Raw genomic sequence first — 22168 nt, forward strand, 5'->3', positions numbered from 1 at the left:
CCTGAGGTGATGTGTTTCTTAATATATATATATATATATATATATATATATATATATATATATATATATATATATATATATATATATATACTTTTTTTGCCCGTTCACTATTTCACACTTTTGCTGTTATGATATTTTCCTACCCAAAATGGCTAAAATGGAGCCACCTGCCATCATTTTTAAATAAAATTGTCATTGAATTAAAGCCGGGTCTGAATTATGAATGAGACCCCGGGTACGGCAGGGGTGCAGGGGAAGAATCCATGTCCAGAGGCCTCAGTCCTCGACATGGTCGTCCTGGGTCCGAGTCCCGGCCCGTAGACCTTTGCCGCAATATTTTCTCCCTCTCTCACTTCCCCATTTCCTGTCAGGTCAATGTCTGCTAAAGGCCACTAGTGCCATAAGATAAAAACGGATGAAACCCCATGCCATGGAGGGATGACTTTTTCTCATTTATTGTAGAACAAAATTAGGTCAATATTGTATTTGGCTGAAGGCTAATGACAAATCAATATATATTTTTGGCTTGCGCTTTTATGTACAAACTAAGAAAAACACGTAGAACCAATTATCTTTTCCAAAAAGCAACACACGCACATACAAGAAAAAAAAAAAGAAAGAAAAAGAATCATAACCTATTTACACAAGTAAGCTGACTGCAAATTGTAAATTCTATGGTCCAGAAATTGAAACGTCAACATGAGAGTCTTTCTCCAGGCCGTTTTGGTTTACTTCACCCTCAAGTTTAGCAAGACGTCTCCAGGAGACAGGGAATCTTGAGTACGGCTGTCAAGACTAAATTTAAACTACACAGTTTTCCACTCTCCTACTTTGCTGCTTTCAGCTCTTCAGCTGCAGGAAATCAGACACGAGAACATAAAGCCACAACGTAATCGAGGACGGTGTGCAGGACGAGCAATCCGAAAGGTGTCTCCATGAGTTGTCTAAGCATGTTCTGGTAGTGATAAAAGATCTTGGGTTTATATTTGTCTTTGAGGTGAGAGCTTGATTTGATGTTTACCTACCTTTTCTCCTTTCAGACCATCTCTCCCAGGCACCCCTGGCTCCCCTGGTAAGCCCTGTAAATAGTGGTGAAAAGAGACACATCTATCACCGGGCCTTCATCTCCCCACACACGCATTTATCTCCTCCTCCTCACTGCTTCAGCGGGCAGCTGTGCTCCAACAAAACTTCCCCTGGCCAGGATTTATGGAATGCCTTTTTCCCTCCCTGCTTTTGAATAAAGACAGATGCTCATTACCGAAGCAGGTGCACAGAACAGATTGGGCTGCTGCCTCCATCGCTTGCATAAAGCGCTTAGATTTGCCTCTTTCCACTACTTAATTCTTAAATTTGATTACTGATCGTCTGTGTAAAAAAAATAAAAATAAAAAACAACCAAAAACAGAGAACAAATCTGGACTTTTCCTCTTGACCCGTTCTCTGTCTCTGTCTGTTCAGGTTGATCTGTTTATCGCTGGCTTTCGCCTTGACAGGATGAGTTAGTGGAGTGGAGGATATGGCAAGGTGACAGATAAGGCACTGGGGGAAAAGAAGAGCTTGACATTAAGTGCTGCTGTTTAGTGCCAGAGTACTTACAGAATCGCCCGGGAGTCCAGGGAGCCCAATGGATCCAGGTAGACCTGGTTTTCCCTGGTAAAGTATAAAAAAAAAAACAACAACAACAATACTTTGGGCTATCATCTGCATTTAACATTTGCCCTGATCCTCTGGCCCCAACTAATAGAGACACTATTGTATCGAAAGGGACTACATTGTTGGTCTGGCATGTAGGCGTTTCAAAAACTTGTTTTATTTCAAGGAAAAGCTATTTTTTTTCTTCTGTTTGCAGTGTGGTGGATCATTCACTCCTACAATAAAAAAAGAAATCAAAAGGCCTTAAGTTCAAAACCGGGCACTTTAATTCTGTGTGTAACATTTGTATGGATTTTTTTCAGGGTACATTGGTTTCCTTCCACAGTCCCAAAACACTTATTTCAGGTTAATTGGGGAGTTTAATTTGTCCTGATCTGAGAGTATAAATGGTTGTTTGTCTTGCATGTCACAGTGTTGGTCAAGCGATCTCACTAATTGAAAGCTGAAGATCAGGCTCCCAATCCTGAGCTGAATTAGGCAGGTTTAGAACGTACATTCATAGACGGTTTTAGTATTTTTAAAAATGGTTACATTTTTAATGTTACCACCACAAGCTTCAATGCGTTTGGTTGGGACTATATGTGATAGACCAACAACAACTTGTGCAACAATCATCAAATGTAATGTTTTCAAAATACAATCTTATTTTTAGCTGTGAGTTTTCATGGTTAGTGTATCTAGGGACTGAAACAGTTGCCAGTTCTTTGCTCGAGCTCAGTCAGATTGGATTAAGAGTCTGTTAACAGAATTTTGCAGACTCGCCATTGGTTCTCTATTGGATTAAGGTCTAGACTTGGACAAGGCCATTCTAACACAGGTATATGATTTGATCTAAACCATGATTTTGCAGGTCTGGTATCGGCTTTGTTGGAGAGTGAACCTCTGCCCCAGTCTCAGGTCTTTTGTCTTAAAAAGGTCTCCAAAAGGCTTTCTTGCAGGATTGGATTGTATTTACCTCCATTCAAATTAAAACTCTAAAATCAACTATAACTAGCCTCTCTTTCTCTGCTGTAAAAAGAAAAAAAAAGCATTCCCACAGCATGATGCTGCCCCCACTGTGTTTCATGATGGGGATGGTGAGATCAGCATAATGCCAAGTAATAGATTTCCTCTTCATGTAGCGTTATGCCATTACATTTCATTTTATTTCTTGTTGCATATGCCCCTTACAAGGCTGGCAGCAACGTGCAAGTTGTACTTCTGATGGCTTTTTTTACTATAATAGCTTTCTTTTTGCCACTCTTCATCAATGACAATGACTTGGCAGGTTTGCAACTATGTACTCTGAGATGCATGGAAAGGTGCTCTGTGACATTTCTAAAGCTTGGCATGCTGTTAGTAGCTAACCCTGCTTTCAACTTCTAGACCCCATTTTGGTGTGTTTCTTGGTCGTCATGGTGCTTTTTGTTCACTAATGTTCTCTAACAAACCATCAAAGCCTTCACAGCCCAGTCATATCTTAAGATTATTTTTTTTATTGGTCTGTCACATAAACTAAATAAATGCATTGAAGTTTGTGGCTTTAGGTTGGCATTTTCTGAAAAGGTTCAAGGGGTATTCATTTTCTCTTCCAAGCACTGCTTTTATGAAGACATTTTCTCTGGACTCAGCCTCTCTTCACATAAATTGTTCATACGAAACATCAAGCTCAAAACGACCCTAAGTGACACAGCGGATCTGATATCCAAGGCGTACCTCCGGTCCTTGATCTCCCTTCAGTCCCGGTGGTCCTATGCTTCCCTGTTGCATCACCACAAAGCCGAAATAAGAGGGAAAAGGGAAGGTTGAAAAAGAAAAAGAAAAACATATAGGTATGTGCACTTTGTTGTTAGGAAGCACGAGTTCATATGTGACTCTTTTGTGACTCAGAATGCATGAGAGCCTTTTGTACACACAGACAGCATTTACAAACCTTAAGAAATCAGAACCTAAAAGGGGAAATGAATCGAATGACTGATGACAGTTTAGAAACATAACTTATAGAGTCTTATCTCAGAACGAGTGTCAAAGGAAGAGTTTTCTACAGTATAAATGACTTTCAACAGTCTATAAACTTTAATGTGCTCTAACCTGCTGGTACTGTTAGAAAGCCCCAGAGACTACAAACAGTGGTCCTTTCTGGGCATGAATGACTTTTGAGCCTTATTTTGTTGGCAGTGGATATTGATGTTCAGAATTTAGTGCGAGATTGAGGTCCGCAAATAATTCACCTTAAAGCCTGGTGGTCCTTGAGCTCCTTTCTCGCCCTGCAGACAAGTAAAGAAACAGGAGGGCATCCTTTGTCAACACAGACACACACACAAAAAAAAATGCTCAAATAACTCATTCCTCTTCCTGACTATGTCTAAGTTTAAAAAGAACCCATGAGAAGTTTCAAAAAGTACCCCTTCGTGTTTCAGCAGTTATCAGCAATAACAAACAAGTAGCTTCTCTGTCCTGTTGGGATTAAATCATAACATCTTTTTTTTTCCTGCTTTATGAACTTTAGACCTCATTTTAATCAAACAAACAAAATTCAACCATACTGCAGAACATCTTGAATCTCTTGGAGCTTGAACAAATCCAAATATTTCAACGATTGCATATTGTATTTTATTTAGCCTTCAGTGAAAGCCATATCTATTTGCAACCCTGGTAAAGATGGGATGGGGATCTTTAAGCCTTCCTCTTTGCACATCCTGGCTCCTCTCGTATGCTCCTGTCTCCTAAACTCACAGGTTTTCCATTGCATTTAGCTATGGGGACTTAGCTGACCATGAAACAAGGTTGATTTTACATCTAGTGAACTATTTATGTCTGTCTAGCAATATATTTTGTATCATGTCCTTTCAAAAGAACCACCACCAATCCATTTTTCAGGGTTTATTTAAGGGCCAACCAGATTTCAATTTGAAATCTTGTTTGTCACACGCAAAAAAAGCTCCAACATCATCTTATCTGAACACTGTAAATTATTTCAATTAAAGTCTATGTGAATTTAGCAAACTCTACATGTTTCTGTTTGGAACGGTAGGACAGAAAACTGTGGGCATTGACATCACTCTTAAACCTGGTGATTTCTAGACAGGTTCGAATGGTTTTATGTTTTATTTAATACATTTTCCGGTCTCCTGGCAAGGGTCTGAAAGAAATGCGCCTCTGTATCAAGTCATATTTATACCCCAAGCTAACAGAAACTTGTGCATTACTAATTAAAAGTTCCTACAATGTCAGATCAACTTAAAAAAGAAAGTAGCACACTGAAAAATGCTTAAGAACCAACATATGTCCTGTGATGGTTTTGTTAAAAAACACTTATTTCTCAACAGAGGCTCTTTTTACACATCTTTACCAGGGATGCAAATATAAATGCCACCAGCAAAAAAGACCAAAAAGATTTTGGTTTGTTGCACATTTGGAAGTAAAATGCATTTGTGGGTTGAACAGAGTATAATGTTTGCATCCATGTAAAACTTGCAAAATGCTCTGTGCTGAAACTAAACAGCTTATTCTCTTGTTTGGTCGGATATATTGAAATGGATGGTTGAAGTTTGAAGAAACAAGCATGTATGTCAGAGAAGCGCTCATAACCACAACAACCTGCCTCCTCTTTCCTAAGGTCACACACTGCTGTGGGATGAAATTCAGTTTCTCAACAGGAACTTTACAAAATTCAGCCAATGTGACTGTGTTGGCCGCTCTGGCACGGACACAGCACGTCCAAGCTGATCCCACATGTGTTCAATGGGGTTGAGGTCAGGACTGCAGACAGGCCTTTTCATACTTCAAACCCAAATTCTGGAGGTAGTCTTTGATAAAGCTGCGCTGTGCAAGCAATTGTTGACATGTTGGAGGACAGAATTAGGTCTCAGGCAGTGGAGCTATGGGGTCGTCACCGGCTACAGAAGCTCATCTCGATATCGCTCTACATTTGGTAAGCCTCTGGTGAAAGCGAGTCCTGTTTTACCAGGGACGGGACGTTACCCCAAATGTTGTTTGGCATTGGCAGAGAGGATTTGGCAACATTTTTATGGATGCAACACACATACCCGACTCTGCTGGTTGAACCTAAGAATTTATTTTTCTTAAAAATGTAGGCGCATTCATGAGGACATTAACAAGCTTCCCAACTTTATAAGAATTTTTGACCAGAAGCATTTTTTCTAGAAAGGAAAAAATAAAAATCAACCAAAAAAAAAAAAACTTCCTTACTTAATGGGTGGTTTTTCTTCCCACTGTCGCTTCATGCTTGCTCAGTATGAGGGATTGCAGCAAAGCCATGTACAATGCAGACGACTCTCCCTGTGGCTCTACGGTTCCCCAGGAGTGAATGCTGCTTGTCGGGACTTTGATGCAATCAACTGGTTTCCTTATATAGGACATTTTTGACCAATCTGTATAATCTGACCTAATCTGTATAATATGATTGAACTTGACTTTGTAAAGTGCCTTGAGATGACATGTTTCATGATTTGGCGCTATATAAATAAAATTGAATTGAATTGAATTGAATTTTTATGTTATGTCTGTATTTAAACTATGTAAAAGTGCTTTGTGGGGGAACAAATCACTTGCATCCAATACAATTCTCAAATTCAGTTTACGTTAAAGTAATTAAGGTGGCGCATTAAGTCTTTCTACGCCTTCAGTTGATTGCTTTCTCAACGTCCTTGGTGCTTTCTTTCTTTCTCTGACAATATTGCATCTCTTAACACTAAAGCTGTCAGGCTGTATGTTTGGACATGCCAGAGGACTTCTGTTTGAAAAGAGGCACACCAACAGGATATTAGTGTAGATACATGGATGCTCAGCATAAATGATATACCTTGTTCTTTACCACCCCCCCCCCCAGATCTTTTTAGTTTATTTTCACCTCTGTACCACCACCTGTTATATAAAAATGTTTTGTATATCCTGTTTTTTTTTCTTGCTTGCTTTTCACCTGCTTTATTTCAGTCCTATTTGGCCATCTGAACTCCTTGGTCTTCTTTTGCCCTTTTGCCTCTAACACCTGTTTGTTGTGTCAGCCTGTCCGCGTGCCTCTAACTGCTCTGACCACTGACTGATATGCAGGCGTAGTTGTTTTGGGTAACACCTCTTAGGTTCAGCGCATCAAGGTCTAACTTTTACACAGAAATTGTCATTCCTCTGGGTTGGTGAAAAGCTATATAGAGTTCTTTTTTTCCCTCCCCATGCATGTGTATGTTTCTGTGCGCCCAAACAATGCCTTTGTCTGCCTCTGTATTCAAGGCGACGTTTCCAGCATAATGCTTTTGACACATATGGAGTTATTTGGTCAAAAAGGAAGCTGCTGTTGTACGCTCTGTATTTTTCTTGCCTGCACCTCCAACATTATGAAAAAGCCTTCAGTGCTGGCGGCGATTTGGCAGTTAGTGTTTTCTTGAAACAATGCTTTCTATTTTTCCTGTACTTTACATTTTATCTTCATCATAATAGTGATGCATTTTTATTTTCAAGTCTCTCAAGGTCGCCGAACAAGGAAAAAAAAATACAAGGACAACAAAAGAGATAAACAATAAAAGAAATTAAGAACAACTCATAAAATCAATTCCTCTTCCTTCTTATTTCAGCATCGTCCGTATCATTTTCTCAGTCACCTCAGAAGCTCTTAATTGATAATTTTCTATCAGTTCTGAGCCACATGTGACCTTATTTGTACTTTAACACAAAATAATTCTTAATCACACACGATCCTTACATAAACCTACTCCAATTAAAGTTCAGATGGAGCTCTTTCATATTGTCTATTTCAAATAAAAACCCTGAGGATCAACAACAAACCACTGCCTAAATATGTATGATGTTGATTGTATGGAGATGCCTTTTGATGTCTGGTCAAAAGCTGCATCAGAGGCTTTTATAATTTGCTGGGCTGAAGTAGATGCATTTGCAGCTCTGGGATCCAAACAATAAGCCCACCGCGGTTTATTCTGCGCTTCACTTTGTGCGCCTTTACTGAGCGCAAGGCTGCAATAAAGCCCTCCATCTGACCAGCAGGTGATCAATTGTTGTTTCGCAATCAAATGTCAATGGCACTTTTGTTGATGTTACGTAAGAAATGGGAAGTATTATTCACGCCATGGCGTTGGATGCAGTGCCTGAAAATCCAAAGTGAGTCACACTACGCTTTTCTGCAAGCAAGGACGAGGAAAAATAGTTACCTCGTCTCCCTTTTCACCCTTCTGGGCTCTTTCATCCTTGAAAAAAAACAAGAGAAAACACACCACATCAAAATCCATGCAATGCATTTTGCTGCAGTTTAAAAGAGGGAGCACGAGGCAATAAGACAGCATATGCAGACACACGTGAAATATATGATATAAACATTTGCTTACAGTTCCCGAGAGCTGTCTTAGCCCATGAGCTGTCATCACCTACAAGTAATAAAAGACACAGTGTTCTGGAAATGGTCTTCAGGAATCTGGCAGTTACTGCCAATAAACAACAAGCAGGCCTAAATAAACTGGTTCATAAATCTCTTGATATGACTCACTGAGTCAGAGTTTGATTAGAAAATATAACGTTTATATTTAGATCCACTCCTTTCTATTTATTTTTAAAACCATCACCAAGGATAGTCTGACATTGATCAGCTGTCCTGAGCAGTTTCATTTATATAATATGAGAGAAAACCTGCCCAACCCAACTGCATTCAGACAGTTTTAAATATGTGTGGGGACACTATATATAGTGTCCCCACTATATGTGGGGACACTATATGTGGCCTAAATAAACTGTACTCTGAACAATATGTTCAGAGTACAGTTTATTTAGGCCACCTTCAGAAATGGTTTGAAGCACTTTTTTTTTTTTAAACAAAATCAGCTTAGCAGTCTGAACCCAAACTGTGAAGTCACCTGATGAAGGACCACCCAATGGACCAATAGTTAGAGCTCTGACTTAAAATATTCGAAAGACTGCATTTTTCTTTTGTGTGATATTGTTTTGCCAAACGTCCTATGCTAATCATATAAACAATCTCTTCCCCGGATTGTGCTGAATGTTTGCTCATTTTTATGATGTTGCTCTGTGTGAGCAATGCAGGTGTGCAGAGCAGCTGATGGCCACAGGCAACCACAAGAAATAATAAATAATGACAAAAAAGATGTATCTTTACGCCTCTATAAAACACGCAAATTAGCAAGTGATTCACTAAAGATGCAAATGATGGTTTTATTAAAATTGGTCAAAATAACATTACTGGATAAACATTTGAGACATATTCCAAGCCCTTTGTGGGAAAATAAAACAGAGAAAATTAACAATTATTTACTTTGTAGCAAAATATTAGTAATAATATTAGATGGAATATCACACTAAGCAGATTCATGTTAGAGCTGAACATTCTGAACATTTCCTCAAAAGAAATTAAGTGACAATATTGTACTTAATGGGACCTCATCACAAATTATATCCATTATGTTTGCCTTACCCATGTATATCACAACTATGTGCAAGTTTAGCAACTCAGACTTTCAGACGCAAGACAATTTAGACGCAAGCCTCAAAGTTAGACCCATAGCTTTAGCGTGTGGGGAGATTTTGCTGGTTTCATTATATTTAAATTTTGTTAAAAAAGATTAGCATTCATTTCCCCCCTTTTTTTTAAGGAGCTTTATTATCCAACTCAACAGTTCAGATTTCTTTTTCTGATTAAAGTGTGCCTCTGAGCCCTATCTGATCCTTTCTGTGATTACAGGCTCTATGAACTTGACATGAATGGCTGTCTCTTTAACAACAGTGGTCCAAGCGAGCGGGGTACTGATTCCCAGGGGCATAATCAGTCAATCCTTACCTGCTGTTAAAAAACAAAGGGGCTACTTTGTCCTCAGATATGAAACAGAGCCTGATTGCCATTAGTATCTGACAAAATGTCTTCAAAAGCTGCTTTCTTTTTCTCTCTCGTTCTGCGAGAGCACTGCTGTTCTGCAAAGGACCATTTCCTTCAACATAAATTGGCATAACAGATTTGGCTTCACAGATTATAAAACACCAGTGTTCAGCAGCGGAGCAATAAAAAGAGGACTGTTTTCTCCCTTAAAGGGCATAGCTGGCTGTGATGGCCGTGCATGCCTGCAAGTCGACTTCCCCTCCTTGTCACTAATAAACAGAGGCACGAGAAGTTTTATGAAAGGAGGGTAATGATGTGAACCCTTGCTTCTGCTGGGTAAGGGAAATCAATGCGTAACTGCCAAAATTATCTGCTGTGGGAAGGAGCAGAGCACAGACAGAGACCGGTATACCAGAATATTCAAACAGACCCATTTATCAAGTGACGAATGCCTTACCCTCCACTTTATATACAATATCTATAGAGGCAAAGACTCCACTAAACAGGAATGTTTAAATGTTCTACCCTTTCCTGTATGGTAGGGCAAAACCTACTATCTAAGCCCCTAGTGCTTTAAAAAAAAAAAGCCTTTCAAGCCACCTCCAGTAGTATCCTCTCATGTTAATTGAACTTCCCTTTCTTTTGTAAGATTGAAACCAGTGAAACCAGAGGAGAGGGAGCGATATTTCTTCGATCTATAATTAACGTGTCTAATTTCCATATGAATTGCTCGTTAACAAGCGGTGAAAATGAGAATATGAATGAGAGCGATCAAACTTTGTTTCCAAGCTGTTGTCCAAGGCCTTCAGTGGGTTCAATAGACAGCTGTTCTTCAGAACAAAAGCCATTAGCAGAGAGTTATCGAAATGTCAAAGCCCTCACTTTGAGAAACAAAGGCTTCCAGAACATGTTTTTATTTGACAATTTAAGCTGTTTCTATTGTGTTTTTGGTGATATTACTGCCCCCCCCCCCCTCCTTACACATCTTAATCGATTCCTCACACCATGATGTTTTACTTTTGAATTTTTAAGAAATCACTCCTACAATTCAGCGACTTTAGCACTCACCACATATCCCCCCCGACATAAATTTCTTCTCAAAATGTGTACCTAGTTATTAACTAAAAGCTCCACTTAGCCCAGAAACATAATTTGCTATAATTTACAATTATTAGCATAAAAAACAGGCCAATGCCCTGTGACCCTCATTTATTCCCCCTATGAAGGCTTTTGAGTACCAAGAGAGAGATTAAACTATCACGGCTGGAGCAAGTTTTTTTTTTTTTTTTTTTTTTTTTGACTTCAACAATCTCTGCAATCAGTAAAGATCAGTCACAGGGAGTTTTCTGGAAATGAGCAAATAATTACTTAAAGTAACAAAAAAAAAAAGCTTCTACTCAGTCAAATTAAATACAAAAAAGCTCATCTGCCATAAAAAAAGGCTTCCCATATTTAACGCCCTTATGCACGCTCCTCTGCTATTCATCCATGGCGCAAAAAGGAAATCTAAATATAAGATAGAATAAGTCTGCAGCTCTTCAAGGGGGAGGATATTGCTTACATGATGACATAGCAGCCTGGTGGGGAGGGTGACAGCGGAGATAAACACTTTTCTGCCTGTTTAAGTCCCTCTGCTTTGTCTCCAAATGGTATGAGCTTAACATTTACTGATGCAGGGATGCTTTGGTCTGTGCTTATGGTGGCATAAGTCCAAGGTAATGGATCACTCTTGTAAGAAAACATAAATAAAGCAGAAAAAAAGACATCGTCTGATGTGGAGTTTTATCACAATATTGTACTTACAGAAGCAGCAGGACCAGGAGGACCAGGGGGGCCAACATCACCCTGATGATAACAAGAGGAACACATTGCCTGTAACTATCAATAACCCTTAGAAATGTTTTAAACATGACAAGAAATCCCCATCAAACCCCTTTTAGGATTTTGTCAAAAAGGTTACAGTTGTACCTCATATAATCCTTTTTTCATGGGGAGCTCCAGGGAACCGTAAATGGTTTATAATTGTGACACTTGCTGGAGGGAGCCTCCATTTTCTAATTCATTATTTACATCTTATAAATTTTCTGCCTCCAATTAAACAAAAAAAAAAAACATCACATTTGCACTCTGTACATTATTGAGCAATTAACAAGCATGCAGGGAGCACATGCTGTGGCTCACCAAGTATACAAACTTCTGTTAAATTCCTAATTTTGATCACAAACGGGGGGCTTTTGAAGTCTCTAAATCCTTGTCTGCGTGAAGATACAAGACATGCTGATATTGTGAGACAATATGTAAATCCTGAAATCCTCCGGGTTGTTCAGTAAACTAGCGATTTGTTTAATTTTAAGGCATGGCTCCAGGAGAGTCGGCGTCATTATCGCTTTGACTGAGACTGAAATGTTACTGTATGCTAGACTTACACGTTTGGAATGTAAATCGTTTAAAAGAGGGGACTGAAAGCAGCAAGTTTCTCTTTCATTTCCTTGAGTGTCTGCCTACACTAGGAATCTTTTTTTTTTTCTCTCTCTCTTTGCACCACCAGCAGAACTATTCGCAGCTTGCTTTTGCAGAATGTGTGAAATATACATAACCTCTTCAATGCCATCAGATACACCGGTGGTAGGTGTTGAAATGCTGGCAAATCAACAGCAATGACAAAAGCCAGTCAATTAGCAGCGTTACACCAACAGCACAGAGAAAAGTCTGCTTTTGAGGGCAGAAGAAGACGGTGCTGAAGCTGCACCAATTCAGCAGATGAAACCAAATGGCTGTGACTGGAGTTTGCGGCATCATGGCTTATGCTTCGCTTTTTCAGTGGTTCGGGCAACTTTCATTTTTCGCTGGAGATGCAACCAAGAAATTGATTGTTGACAAGAATCAGAGAATTTTATGCTTAACCAGCCATGACCGCCAACCGCCCGGTCCGAGACTTGAAATCCAATCTTTTTCTGATCAGTAAAGGTACCTAACATAGGCCTTACTAGGTCACACTGGAGGCTATATCTGAGTGGATAAAGACTCAATTGGCCCTTTTTCAACATCAATGTGCTAATTAAAATGAAGTCAGACAAAGAACAAAAGTAGTAGGAAGGATCTAGAAGAAAATTGTGTTTTCTATGGAGGCATGTCGGCTGTTTGTTTAGTTTGCCACAGCAGGGAGCTGAACATACTATACCAAAGTTACTCTATTTTATCCTTTTGACTCCATTTCCATCAGTCGTGGAGAATGCTTAGGTCATGTTAAGTTAAGGCTACATCAAATACACACAATGACTTGAATGACTGTTAACTAGTATAAGATGCTAAGCACAGTTTAAAGTGATACCTATAAAATGTTGTCTTTGTTTTGAAATATTAGTGAAATCCTTAAGCTACAGAACAATTTAATATTCACTGCTCTCTCTCACACACAGGGTGTGACGTTGCCTCTGTTACTGATATAAATGATGGATGATCACGACACTTGACACCTGTTAAACCTTCTTTATTTGAGTCAACTATTTAACGATCTAAGAAATACCGAGAAGTATAAACATTTTTTTCTGAAATATTAAGTCAGACACCTCTGTAATTTAATATAAATGATGTTGTAGAAAAAAGATAACATGGTACACATCACATTTTTAGGTATGTAAAAAAAGATTGGTAAACTTTATTTGGTGTTGTAAAACAGAAAATGAAGAATGCTGTGATTATTTTTTGTTGCGTTTTACTCGTACAGAATCCTCTATGTATAAAACCTGGAAGATTTAGCTTCACTTGTTGGATTTTAGCAACGCACACAAAAAGAAAGCTCTGTGACTTTGGGCTGTTTTTGAAAAGAAAGAAATATTTTAACATGAACATTTAATTTTTACCACAGTGGAAAATAAAATTTCTCCAAAATGAAGAAACATTTTTTATTGATATATATATATATATATATATATATATATATATATATATATATATATATATATATATATATATATATATATATATATATAGTTGTTCAACAGTAATTGGCATCAGTAGATCAGAGCTACACCAAATCTGCCCGGTGTTGATTAAGGAGGTATGCGGTTTGTGCCTGCTGGATTGATCCTGAGAAAAATCCCAAAATGAAGCTTGATTTTTGCAGCAGTCACAATGACGTTGTTCACAGAAGCTTAGCTTGATGACAATCACATGCTATTGTAGAAACTGATGTTTCTTAGGCCTTAATGGTTTATCTGGATGCTTTTGTTAGATTACAACATTTTAGTTATTTGTTAAATAATCATATACATTATATATTTAGGTAAAAAAACAAAACACTGAGGTTGTCACTGACTTCATTTCTTTTTTTTTTACTAAAGCTGTGTTTGGAACATTACTTAATGCAGAAATTGAATGAGTCTAATAATCAGGTTATGATTTTTAGCAATGCAATAGAAAAGACATGAGGCACAGACACCAACTTAAATAGCATAAGAAAAAAATATATATATCATGGACTGGCACAGAATTCAATTATCCCATGCCTACAGATTTAACGTAACCTTAATGACCATATATGGATGTTGCTGCTTTCATACTTAGGGAGAAATACTTTGAAAAATTTTGATTTCAGTGAAATTTGCGATGCACACTCATCTCTTCTTCAGAATAAATTTAAATTAGTTTAGTCAACCAAGTACTTTTCCTATAGAATAACTACTCTCCAAGAAGAGGAGAAAGTAAGACAAGGAGGGTCTGTAGTTTAGCTTCGAGCAAATCTGTGAGCAAACGTCTTAGTGTTGCAAGCCTAGCTGCTTTTGGAACAACTGAAAGCAATTAGATTTGACAACATTGGTTGAAAATAAAGTTGCTTCTTAGTAGAGGAGCTTTCCTTTTGGTGCAACCAAAACTTTTCTGTATAAAAGCTAGACAGGTCAATCCTTTTGAACGGCATTGATTGAATGACTAGGAAATTTCCTACAATTTTAGGAGATTTGTGGTGTTGTCAGACGAAGGCCTAAACTGCAAAGAAGGGGGTTTATCTAAAAAGGTGTTTAGAAATCAGTTTCTTGACAGCTAAATTACATCGCCTTGCAGAATGTATGGACCTACAACTCTTTCAACTTTTGTCATATTACAACCAGAAGCTTCAGTGTATTTTATTAGCATTTTATCTGATGAAATAACACAAAGAAGCATAATTCTATATGGATTTCCAGTGGGTTTTTATTTCTTTTACCAATGAAAAACTGAACCAGATTTAGCTAATTTGCATCACTTTTTCTCTGCGGATATAGCAGTGAGTCTTTTGGGGTATGACTCTACTTGCTTTGAACATTATAAAGACAGACTTTTTTGTCCGCTCTTTTTTAAGAAACTAGTTCACGCTCAGACAGATCGGATGATGGACATTTGTGAACAGCAATTTTCAGCAAAGTCTTGCCCCAATACTACAACTGGATTTATGTCTGAAGATTGAAAGCTGTATTTTAACACACAAATACGCTTTGATCTAAAATGTTTCGAAACTCTCTTGAGTGTGAGGGTTGTTGTCTGGCTTGAATGTGAACTTCCACTCATTTATGATGTCCTTTGCACCTTCTAACAGGTTTTCTTCCAGGATTGCCCTATAGTTGGCTTCATCCAGTTTCCTACTTACTGACTGGCTTTTCTGTCACTGCTGAGGAAAAGCATCCCCTTAGCACGATGGTGCCACCATGGTGGGGGTGGTATTTTCAGATTTATATGTGGAGTAGTGATCTGCCACACATTGTGTTTTTATAGAATAAATGACACAAAGGTGGCATGTGTTGACTATTTAAGTGACTTCTGAAGGCATTTTTATGGGGTATTAATGTAAAATGCAAATGCTTACATGGATATTTTCCCTTGCTCTTCACAAATGTGCACAAATTTCTCTCACTCTGATGCATCCTCCTACTGATCTCCAATTTTGCATTATTTGTGGTTATTTCAACTTTTAACTTTATGTTCTCTCTGTTTCTTCCTCTTTATGCCAGCAGCATCTGGCCTGACATCCTGTTTAGCTGTGAAGCGATCCTGGAGGCAGTTAATTTGCTATCACCCTTTCTAACATAGAAAGGATTCCTGGATCAATGTGTGTTTCTGTGTTCTTTTTGTGTCTCTGCTCTGTCCCTGGACAATTCAAAAGTGGAACCTCTTGGTCCTGTAGGTTGGTTGTAGCGTAAGAGACTAAATGACTTAGAATAAGGAACCTTACTTGTCCTAATCCTTCCTAATTTGTAAATTTACTCCTTATTGCTCCAGCCTGTTTTGGGCAGTTTTTACACATCAACCCAGGGAAGTCACTGGGCGACACACACAGTCTTAATGTTTTAGCAAAACATTGGGTTTTAGCTATGGCCAAAGTCAGCCGCACTTCACTTTTCTGCATATGACTAATGTGAGCAAATTAGAACTGGTGCGAACTGGTTCGAAACAACAACAGCAGAGCTTTTTATCTCTGAAACAGTGAAAAACACCACATGCCTCAATGCTAAATGCTGCAGTTGTGGAATACACTACAGACATCTGTGAGCATAAAGTCAGAGTTGCTCTGGTGGACAGTGTACGCAATAACAAAATTCACACGGTGCCTGATTCTGCTGGAGGTTTTGCTTCCTGTTAAAGAGGAGTTTTCCTCTCTACTGTCAATTCATGGATGGATGAATTTCCCCTATCGGGGAACAATAAAGTTATTATCCATCTATCAATCTTCATGCATGCTCAGTATGAGGGATTGCTGCTAAGTCAATGACACAATGGCTCTACGTTATTTCAGTGAATGCTGCTTGTCAAGACTTGATGCAATCTGCTGGATTTTCTTAGATAGAAAATCTTTTGACCAATCTGTCTGGATGATTTAATAGAATTTGACTTTGCAAAAAGCCTTCAGATGACGTGTTGTAATTGGCTTGTACTTGTATAGATCTTTAACGAGTCTGACAACCCCAAAGCGTTTTACACTACAGTCACCCATTCACACCCTGATGGTGGTGCGCTATGTCAGTAGCCACAGCTGCCCTGGGGCAGACTGACAGAGGCGAGGCTGCCATACAACGGATGCCACCGCCAACAGGCAATTCGGGTGAAGGGTCTTGTCCGACTGAGACAGCGGGGGACCTGGAACTCTTTAACCTCTGTCACCCCATTGGTACATTGTGTGGCTACGTATATAAAATTTAATTGAATTGGTCTATCATTTAAATCCCTAAAAAGTGCTATGAAATTTGGGGTTGAAACGTGACAAAATGCAAATTTTTTCAAATACTCTAATAAGTTAATAACAAACTGGGTTTAAAGCAGAAAATCTAGATTATGTTTTTTTCTTTTTTATTCTGCTAGCAGTTTCTACTCCAAATTACCATTTGTACACAATTAAACAAGGACAAAACGAGGCGCCCAACCACACACACCCAGAAATTAAACACAATCTGTCTGCAGTAAGCAAATGAGTTGAATCATGCTTACTGGAGCACGGGAGATAAACAAGTAATAACCACCTGCAGATTCATTATTTGCAGCAATACGATTTCAAAGACCTTTGAAGGGTGTCTGGAGTCCAGGAAGACGACTAACACAAAGGACTCTGAATCAAGGTGTCAGTAAATCTGCTTGAACTTGCTTCCACCCTTTCAGCACTCAGGCACACCGAGTTTCAGTGAGTATAAACAAGGGGACTCATCATACCTGACATTTGACATTGATGTGACTTACTTTTTGTCCTTTCGCGCCGCCGGTCCCCTCTGCACCTGGCTGACCCTGTGGGAGGAGGCCTCGGTTAATGACTCTGTAACACGGCGGCATTGTAAATGTCATGGCAGGAAAATACGTACGGGATCTCCTCTCTCTCCCTTTTCCCCAGGGACGCCAGACTCCCCCTTCTCCCCCTGAATGTGAACAGAGCACACCATTGACAGTGACTGACAGCAAAAGCGGGGCAAAAAGACAGACAGATTCGAGAGTGAAGCCCAGGCACGGACAGTTGCAATGAATAAGTAATCAGAAAAACATACAGTCCTGTGTCGCCTCAAAATCCCACCATGGTGGAGTAAAAAAGAAACCCATTTTACATATATGGCTTCATAAGGCTGTGGTGTTACATGAGTCTTGCAAGATAATGGGAAATTTTTAAGCTCCTGTTGCACAGCAGTATGTGCCCATGTTTTCATATAAAAATAATTTCTTTGTCTGCCAACAGATGGCACTTTAACACAGCTGGTGAGGGATCCTCGGAGCACTTTGACTTGATTTCCTCTTCTCAGGGATGTTGTGGAAGCCCAAAATAAACCTTGGAGTAAGACAAATGAACTTCAACCATGGTCAGCGTGGCAAGGAACACTTATGAGGCTGAATCTGTACTTAGAGCAGCACAAACCCAGGGTAATTCTTATATTTGATCTTATACAATGTTATTTCGACTGAAGACCTTTTGTCATCAAAAGTTACAAGCCACACAATTATTTTTTTAAATCAACTTTTCATCTCAGCTGTGAGGAAATGTGGAAAAGAATCAACCAAATGCACCACGATCGAGGGAAATATCATTATTTTTTCTACAATAAGTCATTTGAGGGCTATAACAGGTGTGAGATTTACAAAATACAATGACCTTAATGACGTTAGTTTTGCACTGATATAACACAAACATTGGAAAGCAAAATCCACACATTATATAGTGTAATTACCGTGTCATGTAAAACAGTGATACCTTAATAAGAGTGATGGATGGTGCTCCTTTAGCTTAGACACCATGACAGTCCATGTATTACAGATTTAATTTTTGATGGATATGCAGCAACAAGTGGTGGAGGGGCAACACCATGCTACTCTGATCACTCTGACTTTCTGTAGTACCTGAATAAAAGTGCTTTAAACAGAACTGTATGATGGAAATATTTGTCTTTTTTTTTAACCATAACTTGTCAAAACGATAGTATATCTTGATAGCAGTAACCAGTTCATGCCTACTATTAAATTATTTCCAGTCATACTTTAGCTTAAACAGCAGTTGGATCATCAAACATGGCTGCTTTGTTTTACATGTGTGAATATTTACAGGGACGCTTTCAGAGACCCTGAAGACATCATGGAGCATATGTTTAGAAATCTGAGAAGATAGAAAGAATGAAGTGTATTTGCTCGCTCCTTTGCAGCTCCTAGGCTCCTAACAGATGATGTCGCTGAATTTTGAGTTTCCCCTCCCCCATTCCTTCAATGTCTGACAATGACAACCATAGTAATATGGCACCGCTCATTTAATGAGATATAGCCACTGTTTCCTCATCCAAATTAGGAGCTGTTATTAAGTCAGTGGACTGCTGGCGTGTATGAACAGATGGAGTGTCTTATTAATATTTCAGCCGAGGAGGAGGGACTAGCAGAAACCATGACTTTAAGATTTAATTGAATTCTGAGGCGCTTCGGCAACCGCATGGATATGAAAATCATAATACAACCTTGTTGTATGTAGTTGATGTGGTTATTAAGAATACAAGCTCTATATGTAACTGTAGATTTCCTGAATATCAAACGTTGAATCAATGACTATTAATGTTATTAGCTGTTCTTTGAGAATATACTGGCTCAGCACTAGTTTAGCTGTGTTTCTCCCAAAGCTACTAAGAGATTGCTGCCATTTACTCTGTGTGCTCATAGAAAGTACACCTGGACCAGTAATTCTGTATTTTTTTGTACTTGGCTGCAAGAGCTGCCATTCAGAATCGCTTTGCCCTTGACTTTTGCATCGTTTTAAATCTATTTCAAAATTTAGAAATTGAGATCTGGAGGTTCAAACATAGAATTTATCTATACATTGCTAAAGCATTTGGTTTTTGGGTTTTATTTCTTAAACAAAGGGTCCGTGCTTTGCTACAATTACACAAGCAAATTAGAAGTAACGTCACAAATGGGAGCAAAAAGGCTGATCGAAGCTTGTAGTCATTGGCAGGATTGATATTTATCCGTCAGATCCTTCAGAGTCAGTTATTATTTTCTTAATGAACTGTCAGGATGGCAGTAAATCTAGCAGAAACAGTGACTTTATGAATACAATATAAAGATTGCTTATTTGGTTTCAGCTACACGGTCAAGGAGGACAGAGACACAGAATCATGATTAATGTCTAAGTCCCATTTAAGCAGTCTGTCATCCTCTCTGTTATGTGATTTTAATACCTAATCATGTTACTGATTTGTTTATTTCTAAATTTGTAAGATGCTTGTCGCGGTTATTTGCATTCCTTCCTCTTCTGTGGTCCCAAAAACAAAATTCCAAAACATGATGTATTCTTGTGGAGAAAATATTCCTTAAAATACGTTCACTTTCTTCACATAGGATCCCATCTGTTTTTAAGATCACAGTTGTGTATAAATGTTGTCATGTCCTTTTTCTATGAACTCTTTTGCCACGCTACACTGTACAGTAAAAGTGATTTGCCACTGTGGAGGCAGTTTGCTCTGAGTTATGACTGACACTCAACGTAAATCACATCTAATGGAAAGTTGAAATTACCCGGGATGTCACCTGTTGTGAAAAAACTTGTGCCCCGCATTCTGTAACAGGCTCAAAGCACCATCCTTCTCTCATTATCCCAGTTAGATCTACACAGAACATCATTCACAGCCAATTTACTAGCCGAAGACCACGTAACAAGTGAATAAACCTTTCAAATGAGATTAACTGGAGCACGGTCAGTGTTTATGTAGATTACTGCTGTATTTACACAATGATAGAGCCCAGGGAACTGTTCCACCTGTGGCTGACTGTGGGTGATGTGTTGACTTTGAGCCACCCCAAGTCATCAAACTGCAATTAAGACTGTCGGCATCACTCTCTCAGTCAATATCTGCTGTGTTCTCTCAGAGCCCATTTGAGACCGTCAATGGGGGATGGGGGGGTGGCGCAGTTATGGAGATGTAATTTACAAAGACGCTGCCTTTCCCGGTACATGCCGCACATCAGACCTCTCCTTCCGTCTTTTCGTCTTAAAACATTTACAGAGAGCAAGAGGGGTCTCAGTTCCCACAGACGTCACACCAGTAGCAGCATGGTCTCACTTCAGTCTACTTTATCCTGACTGAAAAATGTAAAAGGAATGGCACCGAAGACAGCTGTTTAATTATTACTGCCCATCGAAACTGCTCCGTCTTCAAAGCGCTTAGTTTATTCTTTCTCTCACTTATCAGGTTGGCCTTTGTAAATGCCTTAATGGGCATGGCTTTACTTTTTTTTCACTATAACAAATTGAGATGTGATGTTCTTCCTTGGAACAGCGGCCTCCTTGTTGTGCATAGAAATCATACATTTCTAAAGACACTGTAAAGACATAACCATAATGTAGGGGCATTACTGATTTATAGTCAAGGCGAAGTTGTAACCAGAGCTTGTTATTCAGGACTGTACATCTCTGCTAACTCAAGTAACAGGTATTAAACCATGTTTTTCATCATAAAATTATATTTGATCTAATCTCATATAGGGAGTTTTAGTCTCCTGCTGATATTGTCATCAACAGCTATAATTCAACCCTCCTTTTGAATTCGTTTGGAGTAATTGAGTTACACCAACTCAACTTGAATAGGGTTTTATACCCTTGTGGATCTTTAACAAAATAACGAAATTACCATTTGTCAGTGCTACAAGGAATTATCTCAACAAGGCTTTCTAAGTACAGTGTTTACACTTCTTAGACGTTTAAATAAGGCTCCTAAAGCTTCTAAAGCGTCTGTCACACTGTTTCTTATCTTGATGTTTTAAATGTGGCAAATTTTTTTAAATGTAAAGTCCTTTCACTGAAATGACAGTGTACTAGGACGAATGGTGTAAAATGCACAGTGACTGTACAGTAAGAGCATGAACGCTGAATAGTTTATGCCATGATATCCTCATCTTGTTGTGGTTTCATTTTCCATAATTAATGATTGCCTGACCATCTTGGGCTGAATGTTCAGTATGCTAAACTCTCTTAGTGGCCCCTTTCAGAGCACTCAAGGACACTGAACAAATCCAAAAATATATCAACAATAAGTTGTGATAAAAGCAACACAAAGTTTCAATGAAAAGGGAACTACTGTGAGTAGGCATTCTTGAACAGATGTGTTTTGAGTTTAGACTTGAAGTGAGTAAAAGTGTCCATATTGTGGGTTTCTGGAGGGAGTGAGTTCCAGAGTCTAGGAGCAGAGCAGGAAAAAGTGCTGCTCCCCATGGTGCTGAGACGGGAAGGAGGCACAGTAAAGTGGATGGGAGGATCTAAGGTTGCAGGAGGGAGTAGCGATGTGAAGGAGATCAGAAAGGTGGTGGTGGATGGCCTTGAAAGATTTTATTTATTTTTTTATTCTGAATTACACCAGGGGCCAGTGAAGCTGCTGTGGGCCTGGGGTGATGTGATGAAATAAGGGGAGTTTGGTAATAATGAGAGCAGCTGAATTGTGACCCACTTGGAGCTTATGGAGGGATTTTTGAGGAAGGCCAAAGAGGAGAGAGTTACAGTGGTCAATGTGGGAGCTGACAAGGCAATGGATAAGAACTGATGCAGAGTGAGAGGAAAGGGAAGAAAGAAGACGATTAATATTCTGTAAAAAAAAGAATGCACCCCGGTTGATGCTATTGTAATGACACCCAGACTCGTGACCTAAGGTGAAAGGGGAGGCTGTGGAGCCATCAAGTTTGCATAGTACAGGTTTGGTTCCTACAAGC

The 22168-nt window shown here is 39.0% G+C and overlaps 1 protein-coding gene across 1 annotated transcript in view; it reads right to left on the reverse strand.

Moving 5' to 3' along the window:
- Positions 1–22168, reverse strand: part of LOC105923288 (collagen alpha-1(XIX) chain) — a gene marked incomplete in the record, with an annotated part of 154810 nt that overhangs the window by 58230 nt on the left and 74412 nt on the right. The window contains 9 exon segments of the mRNA XM_036125877.1: positions 1026–1079; positions 1600–1653; positions 3352–3396; positions 3867–3902; positions 7818–7853; positions 7992–8030; positions 11291–11332; positions 17189–17233; positions 17308–17361. Of these exon segments, the coding sequence (XP_035981770.1) occupies positions 1026–1079; positions 1600–1653; positions 3352–3396; positions 3867–3902; positions 7818–7853; positions 7992–8030; positions 11291–11332; positions 17189–17233; positions 17308–17361 (405 nt within the window).

The sequence above is a fragment of the Fundulus heteroclitus genome, chromosome 22 (assembly GCF_011125445.2).
Source record: "Fundulus heteroclitus isolate FHET01 chromosome 22, MU-UCD_Fhet_4.1, whole genome shotgun sequence".
NCBI classification, from domain to species: domain Eukaryota; kingdom Metazoa; phylum Chordata; class Actinopteri; order Cyprinodontiformes; family Fundulidae; genus Fundulus; species Fundulus heteroclitus.